Source organism: Crocodylus porosus, unplaced genomic scaffold (assembly GCF_001723895.1).
Source record: "Crocodylus porosus isolate Cpor-Errol unplaced genomic scaffold, CroPor_comp1, whole genome shotgun sequence".
Lineage (NCBI taxonomy): Eukaryota > Metazoa > Chordata > Crocodylia > Crocodylidae > Crocodylus > Crocodylus porosus.
Window position 1 is genome coordinate 67,674,490 of NW_017728947.1, and position 12,393 is coordinate 67,686,882.

At 41.7% G+C, this 12,393-nt stretch overlaps 1 protein-coding gene across 2 annotated transcripts in view; it reads left to right on the forward strand.

Annotated features, from left to right (window-relative positions):
• Positions 1-12,393, forward strand: part of SCFD1 (sec1 family domain containing 1) — a 112,773-nt gene that overhangs the window by 18,932 nt on the left and 81,448 nt on the right. For both annotated transcript variants that reach the window (XM_019551915.1, XM_019551916.1), the window contains exon 10: positions 2,828-2,927. In XM_019551915.1, the coding sequence (XP_019407460.1) occupies positions 2,828-2,927 (100 nt within the window). The remainder of the gene's footprint in view (positions 1-2,827; positions 2,928-12,393) is intronic.

Below are 12,393 nucleotides of genomic sequence, written 5' to 3' on the forward strand. Positions count from 1 at the left end.
ACTGCATCCCCACACTGCCTGCCCATGTTCATTTGGCATCAGTGATGACTCCAAGATCCTTTTCTGCCTCTGTACTGATGAGACGGGAGTTCCCCAGCCTGAGGTATGGTGCTGGTTCTTCCTCCCCAGGTGCAGCACCTTGCATTTGTCAGTGTTAAATCCCATTCTATTCTCGTCCGCCCACCCCTGTAACCTGTCTAGGTCTGATTGCAATCTATTCCTCCCTTCTAGCATACCCACATCCCCCTACATCTTAGTGTCATCAGCAAATTTGAACAGAGTGCTTTTTACCCCCTCATCCAAGTCACTGATGAAGATGTTGAACAGTGCGAGCCCTGCGGAACCCCACTGCCCACATCCCTCCAGATCATTGAGTCCAACCCCCTGCATAGGCAGGTTCAGATGACCCCAGCCTGATGCCTATCTAACCTCCCCTTGAAGACCCCCAGGGTAGGGGAGAACACCACCTCCCTTGGGAGCCCATTCCAGATTTTGGCCACTCTAACTGTGAAGAAGTTCCTCCTAATGTCCAGTCTAAATCTGCTGTCTGCTAGCTTATGGCCATTATTTCTTGTAACCCCTAGGGGCACCTTGGTGAGTATAGCCTCACCTATTCCCTTCTGCACCCCCATGATGAATTTATATGCAGCCACAAGATCGCCTCTCAACCTTCTCTTGCGGGGGTTGAAGAGGTCCAGGTGCCCTAGTTTCTCCTCATAGGGCTTGGCTTTCAAGCCTTTAACCGTACGAGTGGCCCTTCTCTGGACCCTCTCCAGGTTATCCACATTAAAGTGTGGCGCCCAAAACTGCATGCAGTATTCCAGCTGTGGTCTGACCAGTGCCCAAAAGGGGGGAAATATCACCTCCTTGGTTCAGTTTGTCATGCATCTGCTGATGCACGATAAAGTGCCGTTAGCTTTGCTGATGACTTCGTCACACTGATGACTCATGTTCATCTTGGAGTCCCCTAGGAGTCCGAGATCCCTTTCCACTTCCATGCTGCTGAGCAGGTCATTTCCTAGGCAGTAGGTGTGCTGGACATTTTTCCTCCCTAGGTGCAGCACCTTGCATTTCTCCTTGTTAAGTCATATTCTATTTTGTTGCATTATTATTCCAGCTGATATCAGGGAGGTTTAAATCCCCCACTAATACAATTTTGTTAATTCTATTTGGAGGACTAAATCATCATTTTGTTCAGATATGTCCAGTAGGTGTGATGGAAAGTGCTACTTTCATTAATACCTCATAGTTCTCAGCTTTGGAGAGTTTTAGTTGTAATTCATTTCTTTCTTTCACAAATCAAGCTAGTTTTCTAGATCCTGGTCAGGAAGTTAAGCTCTAGTATCTGGTTGCAATGAAATGGAAGCATTTTCCAAAGTTCATAAGACCCATTTCAAAAGTGATGCAGGCATATAGTACCTTTAGCTGCATTTCCTTTTAATGAGACTTAAGTACCTAAGTTATTTGAGCAGTTTTCAAAATTTTGTCCATGGAGTTGAACATCAACATATTGATGACAGTGCAAATTAAAGGATTTGTTTTTAGATTACTTCATATACAAATCAGACAGGAAAAGTGATGCAATACATAGAAACTTCCTTGTGAGGATGTGGCATAACAGTTGTCAAAAATTATACTGAAGACATTTTGAGAAGAAGCAAAACCCTTGAGCCTGTTCATCTTCCCATCCTAACACTTTCCACAGTTGATCAGTTTGTTTCAGAAGCTACTAACAAACATAATTTCATTTTCTTGAAGACTTAATTGCTGTCCTTAGCTAAAAAGTGATTATCACTGCTCAGTGCTCAATATGGATGTCATCATGACAGACATGCACTCTTCCAGAAGAAACTCTCTTGGGAGTGATTTAACTGTGGTTGTTCCAAAGTTTGGCAGTGGGATGAAGGTTGCTTCTTTTTTACTCTGAGAGGAAAAGCCTGAACATCTATAAACTTGTGTTTTTTTCCTGGGAGAGCAATGACTCTCCCAGGACAAACTGAAAGTCTTTACAAGGCCTAAGATAATAGGTTGTTAGTGCTTATTATTTGACTTGGATTTAAAGTTGTGTGGATGTTAATACAGATCATAGCAATTTTTTTCTGTATCCGACACATATCCATCTATCCAGTATCGTATATCTGGCACTGGTCAGCCTAGATGTTTAAAGAAAGACGTGAATGGGAGGACTGGAAAACTTGTAACAGATGAATTATTAAATAATCAACCAAGAAGGGAAATTTGTCTAATACTTATGATTTGGCTTTTGCGTAGAAGTAGGAAATGGAAGACAGCAAATATTAATCTAGAAACTAGGAATACTGCATTTTGCTTCATACCACATACCCCCACATAAGACATGCACCTTGTTTTGGGAAGGCAGACTGAAGAAGAAAAAGATTTTTCCAAAGTCATGGCCAAAAGCTGGCCACATGGAATGGCTCACTTTCCCTCAGCCAACTTACTGGGTGCTCAGCCAAAAACTACTTCCAATTTGGCAATGGCTGTCAGAGGGTTAAAACTCTTGCTCTTTGGGTGAAGAGTCCACACCTGCTGAATGCTGGCTAGAGAAAAGGGAGAGGACGGCCGCCATCAGCCATTCTGGCATCCCTATACTTCCATTCCTGTGCAAAAATCAGCTTCCCTTAAGGCATAAACCCCAATTTTACAGGAGCAGTTCTTGCAGAAAGGGTGCATGTGATATGTGATTAAATATGATATTCCAAATGTTATATATATGTGTGTGTGTGTGTGTGTGGGTGTGTGTGTGTATATACATATATGTATATATGTAATGTTAAAATTTACTAACAACATGTTTTGTTTACAGTTTCCAAAGGCCTTTATTAGTCCTTGTTGACAGAAATATAGATTTAGCAACTCCACTTCACCATACCTGGACATACCAAGCCTTAGTGCATGATGTACTGGTAAGGCAATACATTTTTTATTACTGAAATTATAATTACACAATTATATTTTTAATTTGTAATTTAACTTGATACCAATTTCAGTTCGTAATCAAAATCTACTGTGTATTAAATGTAATTGTATGTGTCTGGACATATGTATATTTGGAGACCTTTCTACAGAGGAAAGTTGGAAAAGAGCTGTTACGGTCTAATTGTTATGGGTAAATGAACTGAGAATGATTCTGATAAGCAAAACTCTTCAGCTTTAACAGTACTTCATCCTGAGTTGAAGTTCCAGGGGCTCTTTTAAATTTCAGTCATTCTCAGTTTGTTCACACACAGCGATAAGAACATAACATCTGCTGTCCTTTTAAAAATTCCCTTTTTGTAAGGGCTCCAAATGTATGTGTCCACACCCTAGGTTATTTCACTAAAAAAACATTTTGGAGGACTTGAGGATTTTGGCATGACAGTATTTTTAAATTATCTATACATGAAATGTTGGTGTAGTTAAGACATTGGTAATTTAGTAATGCACATATTTTTTTTCAGTAGCTCCTAATCCTACATATAAACTGTAGGACACATACAATGTAAGTTTCACTAGGATCTATTCCAGTCAAGTTTTCTTTGTGGATTTGTGGCTGTACACATGCTTTACTGCAGAGTAGACTAGCTGTGGAGTAAAGCATCACCGTCTGTGCAGCAGTCTTAAGCTGCAGTAAACTGGTTTACACTGCAGTAAGATAGTACTGTCAGGGATAGTACTATTTTACACCAGGGTAATTTACCGCAGTTAAATACACATGTAGACACTGGGTGTAAATTGCTCTCGATCAGCCCAACTAGCACTGAGCCAGACTCCTGCCTGCCACCTAACCACACAGCTACACATTTTCAGCATCCTCACACCCTAGCCAGCGCTTGTCGCCCAATACCACTACCAGGAGTCTGTGCCTGACCTCTCATGCCCCCTGCCACCCCAGGCCTGCTGTGCCCCATGTCTAATTGCTGTTGTCTTGGGAGCATTTGTAGATGTTGCACCCAGGAGTAGTTTACTTTGGCTCAAACTGCTCCAGAGTTTATTGCTTCATATTAATTGCACATGTAGACACACCCTGTCAGTATGAAAATGTTTAGCTTAAATCAGATAAGTCTAAAGTGGGCAGGAGGAAGGTTTCACAGTTCAGCTACACCCTCTTTAACCTTCTAACATAGTTGTTTTTTTCTAAATCTTGTTTCTTTTCCTTCTCGCCTTCCTCTGTGAACATGCATGCTTACGACAGGACATTGTTATATAGGACAGGGGTTGCCAACCTATGTCCCACAAAGTCATTTTATCTGGCCCACAGAGCCAGGGGTCTTCTGCAATGGGGAGAAGCAACAGTACTGTGAGGCGGAACAGTGATTGTGACAGGGTTGGTAGTAGCCTGCATTTCAAGCGAAATTCTGTTGAGGCGATGCTCTGCTCCAAAATGTTGCTGACCTCTTTGCTTGTTTGGATGTATGTGAAATATGAATATTATAATGATTTTATTCTATGGATTCTAAAAAACAATTCTGTACTGTTTTCATAGCTTTTAAAACAACTCTTGGTATCAGATTGATATTTTAAATATTTTATTATTTTACCATTCTTTTCCACAAGATGGTGTAGATGTTCCACACATAGAAATACCAAATGGTAGATGAATTTGCTGAGACAACATGCATTTTATGTTAGAATCAGGTGGGGCGTACAAAATTTACATACCAACTTTCAGTGAATGGCTTTATTTATATACATAAAAGGGCTGGAAGGGACTATGTGAGATTTAATAGTCTAGCCTCCCACTCAAAGAAGGATCATACCTGATTAAGCCATCCCAGCTAAGTGTCTGTATACCCTTCTGTCAAAAATTTCCAGTGACTGAGATTCCATAACTTCTCTAGTTAGTCTGTTCCAATACAATATCTCTAGATAGCCTGCTCCGATGCTTAATCATCCTTGTACTGAGAAAGTTCTTCCTAATCTCCAATAGAAATCTCGTGTGATGAAGCTTGAGACTTTTGCTTCTATGGCCATAGAGATGAACCCATCTCCATTTTAATATTATAAAAGTCTAAGTCTGTCCTTCTGTCTGTAATGCTTTATTCACACTCTGATTGGCTGACGGAAACAGCCAATCAGAGTGCTCCAAGCATGGGGGAGCGCTGCCATAATTTTGAAGCCACTGTGGACTGGACAGAGGGTGGGGGAGCCGAGGCCAGCAGCGCTGGTCTTGGTTCTCCCACCCCAATCCCTGCAAGAGGCAGAACAGTGGCAGCATGGAGCGTTATGTTGCAGCACTCCATCCTAGCTGCTTCCGCCCCCTGTCATTCTTGACGGACAATTGGCAAGTCTCTTTATAATTTCCCTTTAGATATTTGAAGACTGTTATCAAATCCTCTTTCAGTCTTCTCTTCTCCAGACTAAATAACCCTTGCTTTTCCAGCATGTCCTCACAAGTGAGCTCCCCTGCACGTGGCTTTAAACTTGCTAGGGTGTGTGGAGCTCAGGATCGTGTTCCTAGGCTCTGTGCATGTTTCAGTAAGCGCAGCATTAGGAACTGGTTCTAAGTGTGTACCTTCCTGAGCAGGCAGTCACACAATTGGGATCTGATAAATTTTTACCCCCGATACCAGAAATGTCATGTCCTGCCATGCTTGTGACCCATGTCTTGGGTTTTCTAGAATTCTGTTCTGTAAAGTACATTGTATGTGTGCTATAGGTACACGTTGCAGGTAATAGCAGCTGCCTTTTTGAGGCTGAAGACCTGTTCAAAATGTCATCTATTTTAGAATGTGCATGATGTGACTTGAAGTTCAATCTCAACATCATCTTTAATATAGTTTGCATGTTTGATGAACCCATGTCTATTGGAAATGTAGCTAAGTGATCTACCTTACATATCAAGGGGAGTAATTCCGTTTCAAAACTATGTACGTTATTTGGTTTTAAAAAAAGAAGCATACCACATTTTCTGCAGATTGAGCACAGTATTTTATTAAATAATTGAAACACCATTTTTAAATGGCCCTAAATTGTAATGGGGAAATTGTTACTACAGTAGCAATTACAGAAATTGTATTTTCACTGGGGGTGCACCAATAAAGATTTTCGGGGCCAATATCAATGGCCAATTATTAATGAACCATATTGGCCAATACCAATCCGATTACTGATAGGGCAGGCTGATGCTGTGGGCTGGAGCCAGGGCCTGCGTCAGGCTCTTCCCAGCAGATGAGCTGGGGCAGGCAGTGGGGGCGCTGGGAGGGGGGGCTATAGCCACCCCAGAAGTTGCTATAGACCCCCTTCCCTGTTCCACCACCACTGCCCACCCTGAGTGCAGCCCCAGTTTAGCCCCTCCACCAGAACCCGGTGTAGCCCCTGGCCCCAGCCTGCAGTGGCAGCCCACCCTCGCCCTGCGCACAGATTCAGGGGGCATACGCCTCCTGTGCCTGCCCTGGGGGTGCCCACAGCAGCAGGAGCCACTCCCCTCCTCCCCCCCTGCACCCACCAGACCTGTCGCTCACAGCTCCATCCCATGTCCCACCCCAGCTGGGCAGTGCCTGCCCCTGCCCTAGTTCTACTTCCTCCCTCACCATCGGGGTCTCAATCTGCCCCCCACACTCCTTTCCTCCTCCACCCCTTCACCCCAACAGATTTACCAGCCGGACGCTGCTCTCCAAGCTGCTGGGCTGGCTGCATCATTGTTGCGGCTGCGCATATACACGCAGCATTTATCAGCAGCATTGGCCACATCAGCCAAAAAAAGCTGATTGCTGACAATGTCAATTTTCCTTTTATCAGAGCCGATACGATATGTATCGTTGCACCTCTGATTTTTACATAATGAATTTTCATGTAGCTCTCTCAGCTACAGGAGCACAGGGAATTTGTGTGGTTTTGGACTAAATGTCAGTCTAATCATAAATCCGTGTGCTGTATCTGTTATGATGATTTTTTTTTGGTGTAACAACTGCACTAAATGGTCCAGAGGGTCTCGTATTTTAATAAAAATATCTTCCAGTGGTTGAGGGGGAGGACATAGGCAACGTCTCAAAAACAGAAGCAGTGTGTGAATTTTTCTTTAATTAAGTCATCTTCCTGGGCCTTTTAACTCCTTTTTTTCACCAAAATAATTTCTATCTGTATTGAAACCTTGAGTACAGGCCTTGTAAGGAGATGGAGAGTTGTTATAAAAGCTGACTTCTTTAGTTAAGTAGTTGTTTGTTTGATTTTTTTCAAGTTATTTTATTTCTTACATGGATTATATGTTGCATTTCACTTGAGACACAGGAATAGAAAATGTCTCATGAAAGTAGCCCTCGCATCAACAGTATTTGTAGTCATCAATATTAGTCCTTACAAGTCAAAGTAAATACACAAGGATGAATTTGGATGGACTACACTTCCCTCTATTTTTTTTGGATCTCTTTCTGTCCGTGATAAAACTAGCATGCTTTGTTAATGGGGGCCCTGGCTCTCCAATTTGAGGGCTGCTTTGTAAGAAAGAGATCTTCTCGTAGACATTCTCCAATTTCAATGGATGAGTTTATGTGCTAAATTCTAAACTATTTCATGTTACCAGGAAAGAATCTCCAAAACACTTTGTATACAGACAGCAGCTTGAAAACCAGTTCATTAAAAAGTGGGGGCTAATCAAAGTTAGGCTTCAGTGGACAGCCTGCAAATATCTGCAGATATTCTGTTAGCAAAAAATGGCTATTCTTGTGGCTAAGTAAAATAGCTTTGTTAATGTTATTACCAGGATACTCGTTCTTAGTTCTAACTGAGGCTACCTAACATGCTCTGATGTGATACCAGCCAAATGAGCTACATAAAAAAAGAGTGCACAACTTTTTTATATCTTTACTTATATGAAAAGTAGTCAACAGAAGTGCAAATAAAACATTTTAATTGGATTTAGGGAGCCCCAGAGTTTTTGCCACCCAGTACAAGAGTAAGCCAACTCACTCCTATAGTTTCTGCAAGAGCTTGTTATACTTCCCATAATAGCAAAAGCAAGAGACAGCCTTGCTGTTGAAGCTGTACGTATACCATAAAAGTATACCGTTGAACATGAGAGAGAGCCTCTGACTCGTATTCTGTTTCATGGTATTTTGAATAGCTTGTTTTTTACAGAGACTTGAGTATTTTGGATTGCCGTACCTGGAACTGGAGATAGCAGCGGCTTTACCAGACCATTTCCTCCATCTTAACCAGCTGTGCCTTTATCTTCTGTCCTTTTTTCTGGCAGTTGCTGACCTTCCCACTCCCCAGAAATCAACAGATCATTAAGGGAGAGTAGGTTACTCAAAGTTGTAAGCAGTTCCTTTCTTTTTTTGATGAGTACCTGGAAGGCCTGTATTGCATGTTGTTTAAAGTTGCTTTTTTCAGGTTCCCAAAACCTGTAACTGAAGGGGGAGAGTAACTTCAGTGGCTAGAGCAGGGGTAAGCAAATATTAGGCCCAAAGGCCACTTAAGGAGGTTTGGTGAGCTGACACAGCCCAGGCCAGCATCGTGCCCTGCCTCTGTCTCTGTCCCTTCCCCCCACAGCAGCTCACCAAAACTCCTTAAGGGAGCTGGGATGGGGCTGTGGGCAGATGGGGAGCAGCATCCAGAATGGGCCGTGGACTGATCCTTGGCATGCCAAGTCCAGCCCGCAAGCTGTATTTTGCCCATCCCTGAGCTCAACTGTTTAATAATTCCTAATCATTGCCGTTTCTTTGGCAAAGTGTTTGCGGAGGAAAACTGCTGAGAGCTGCTCAGAGACTTCCATAAGGTCAAAAGAGGGCAAAATGGACATACAAAGGAACAATAAATCTAGCATATTAAATGACTGACTGGGTGAAGAAATATGGGAGAGAGTGAACAGGGAGGGGGAAGGAAACAAAACCACTAGAAAGCTGAGGTGCATAGAAAGCAGGAGAAAAAGAGGCTCCTTTGATGATGGAGTGAAGCTGCTCTTTTTCTTCAAATACTGCTTTTCTTTTAATGCCAAATAACTACAGACACCGAAGTTATTTCTCTTTATAAATGCCAGTTTCTTGCTCCATTGTAACTAAAATTGGTCACTTGCAATGAGAAATGAGAACTCTTTAGCTAGGGTTATCTTGTTCTTGACAGTGCAGAAGCTTATGTGTATTTTCTTTTGATTAAAATGGATTTTTTCAAGCCTCTTATTACTTCTGAAAGCCCGTTCAGCATTTGTTAACTGTGTGAAGTAAAAACAGTCTAAATTACTTTGCTTCAAATATTCATTCTAATTTAGTTCTGCTATTTTAATTTAACCCTAATTATTTAACCATAATAGTACTTTTTTCAAAATAATAAATCATTCTGTAAATCATTGTTTGACATTTTCCCAAAATAAGAACATGGTTGCTACAATTCACTTTTTATAGTTTCATAGTTTCTAGGGTCAGAGGGGACCTGAGCTGATCATCTAGTCCGACCCCCTGCTATGGCAGGAAAGAATACTGGGGTCAGATGACCCCAGCAAGATGTTCATCTAAGGCTGTTAATATGAATTTTGGATTAAGCTGTTGCATTTTGATACAAAGGAGATGTAAATAACTTGCTAATGTTATTGCATTATAATGGTAATAAAGTAACTTAAATACTTACTAACATGAAAGGCCTCTTAATTTTTTTATGATTACACGTTTACCACCAATTTTTTTTAGAAACATTAAGTTGATTGTTTATTATGCAACCTCATTCTTGACATTGTTTGTTCAAAATATTCTTAATTATCTTGTACTTTATTTAGAAATATCTTGTACTTTCTTTAGAAAGTTTTTATTTTCCAATGGCTATAAAAGGGTAAAATAAAATAATGCTAAATACATGAATGCATATTACATGAAATTTGGAACAAATATGTTTGCTACAGCAAAGTTTGATTAGCAAATTCACTGCTTAACAAATTCTTCCAGTGTACTAATGCAGGGATTGTTAGCTGGGAGCACGCGTACCCCTGAAGGTGCTTGGAACAGTCCTAGGGGGTATGGGTGTGGGCAGGGACAGACTGCTGCTGCCTCCCAGGAGCAGGGCCAGGGTAGGGCAAGGTGAGGACAGCAGCCCCCCTCTGCAGGGTGGAGAACTTCGCACATGATGGCCACCACCACCACACACCAGCCCGGTGAGCTTCCCTACCCTGCTCATGGGAGGCGGTGGTGCTTGGTCCTCACCGGTCCGTGGGCCATCCCTGCTTCCCTGCCCTGTGTCTCGCCACACACTAAGCGCCCCCTCCTCCCCAGCATCTAGTCGCCAGGGGTACTTAGGCTAAAAAAAGTTGAATGCCCCCTATACTAATGTATGGTAGTAAAAATGATAAATTTTATCATGCATTTGATCATCTTAAGGGTTCAAATATTCATAATGAATTACTTCAAAATTCAGTTAATTTTCTAGAGGATTCAAATTCAGTACTTGTTTTGGTGAAACAGTTAAAATATATGTACTAGATGTTATGCCTTCTCAGTGTAACTGATTTGACTGCAAATTTGGGCAGAGGGAAAGGGGACTTTTAAAAAAGTACTAAGCATATATTAATCGTCATAGGTTATGTTGCACTGAGACGGAACATTTCTTTCTATTCTTTAGTGTTTGCGGGAAAACAATGGAAAGCCGGCATAATATAGAATAAGATCAGATTGTCTAGATTGTAGCTTCCAGAGATATTGTTATAGTTGTAGATGATGTAATTAAGATAATTACTTTATACTCTTCTTGAACTGAGTAGCCTTGTAAAAATGTCTGTGCAAACTTCTTCATCTTTTCTTAGTTCAGTCGTTTCACAGATAATTTTGTTTGTATCTGATGTCTTGCCAACATTAACTCCATGGTGCCTGTGGCTTTGGAGACCCCTTGCTTGCTGTCTATTTCAAGACAGGAAAAATCTGAGGCCTAGTATGAAAAAGGTTTACAGATTTTTGTATCAAATGACTTCAGAAAGGTCCTTTTTGGGTAAAGTTTACAGTTGCTCCACTTTTCCAGAATCATCATGATTTTAAATCATGACAACATTACTTTTAAATACCAAGGCCCGCATAGTTTGATATTTATTATGTTGTTTGTGAATAATGTTATTAAAACCAATGGGGCTCTGAGAGACTCTTACTAGAATCTAGCCCCTTATTTTGATACTTGTTTTCCCACACATAGCTTGAAAGGATCAGTTTTTTGTTTTTGAAAAGTTAAAATATTTTCACTGTCTCCCAGGAAAGTGTGGTCTCATTTTTGTATTATTGCATCGTTCTGTTTAAAAGACTCTACTTTTTATTGTTTATTGTATTCTCTTAGAATGTGACAAAATAGTTTCGTTAGTAATTTTCTTCTCTACAGTTTACCAGCATAGTCTTGCTCTTCAAACAAAATAAATATGCTTCTTGTTTTTTAACTATAGTACCAATATATTGTATTTACCTGAATCCAAGATTCAGAATCCAAGTCGATTTAGGACGCCCCCCCAATGATTATATGGTATTTATGGAAGATTTATAAATTCATAATTTCCATATATAGAATCTAATTATTGGCAATTATTGGGAAAATTATCTTGAATTTGTCCCTTCCACTGCTGCAGCAGTGGAATTGGGGAGGGGAGGGTAGGACAGCTTGCCTCCTGTTACCTGTCCTCAAACTCCCCCCAGTTTCTTCCCCTTCACATTTAAGAAAACTGTCTGCCACTAGCCCAAATAATATTTCAGAAATTTTAATGTAGGCTTAATTTTTGGTTCTAGTAATCCTGATACAGTCTGCCTCAACAATTAATTTCTACTCTAAGTTTTATTCTTTATTCAGTCTTTAAACATGAATATTTCTCATAAGTACTTGAAAACCTATTTTTTGAAATGCATGGCGAGATCTCAAATAGTTAATTTGTCCCAAATATCAAAAACAATTAAATTTTTTCTCTTAGACTGAGCCTTTATTTCCTTTTTCCTAGCATACTAGTGTTCCTCGCCCTGCTGCCCTCCCCTGGGCCCTTTGTAGTGCAGTGTGTGTGACCCAGGGCGGCAACATACAGAGGGGTCACACAGGGAAGCTGCCTGCTGCTGCAAGCTCTGCACTGCCCAGGTCACAGCTCCCCTGTGTGCACAGGAGCAGCATGAGTAGAATGCAGGGTTGTGCCCCTTGCTGCCCTCCCCACCTCCCAAGGGAAGCATTGCCTGGGCAGTGGGGAGCTGAGAGCAGCAGCCAGCTTTCTGTGCCCCCCACTGTGCCCTGCCACACTGGGTTCCACATGCTGCTCTGCAGAAGCAGCGGGAAGGGCAGCACAGTGGGGAGCATCATTGGCACCTGCTGTCTCCCCAGAGCCTAGGGCTGGGTCTGGGGCTATGAGGCACCTGAGACCAAGGCTGGGGGCAGGGGCTTTGGGTGGGGCAAGGGGGACGAGCAGAGCTGGGGGCAGAGGCTTTGGGTGGGGGAAAGGGGCACAAGCAGGGTTAGGGG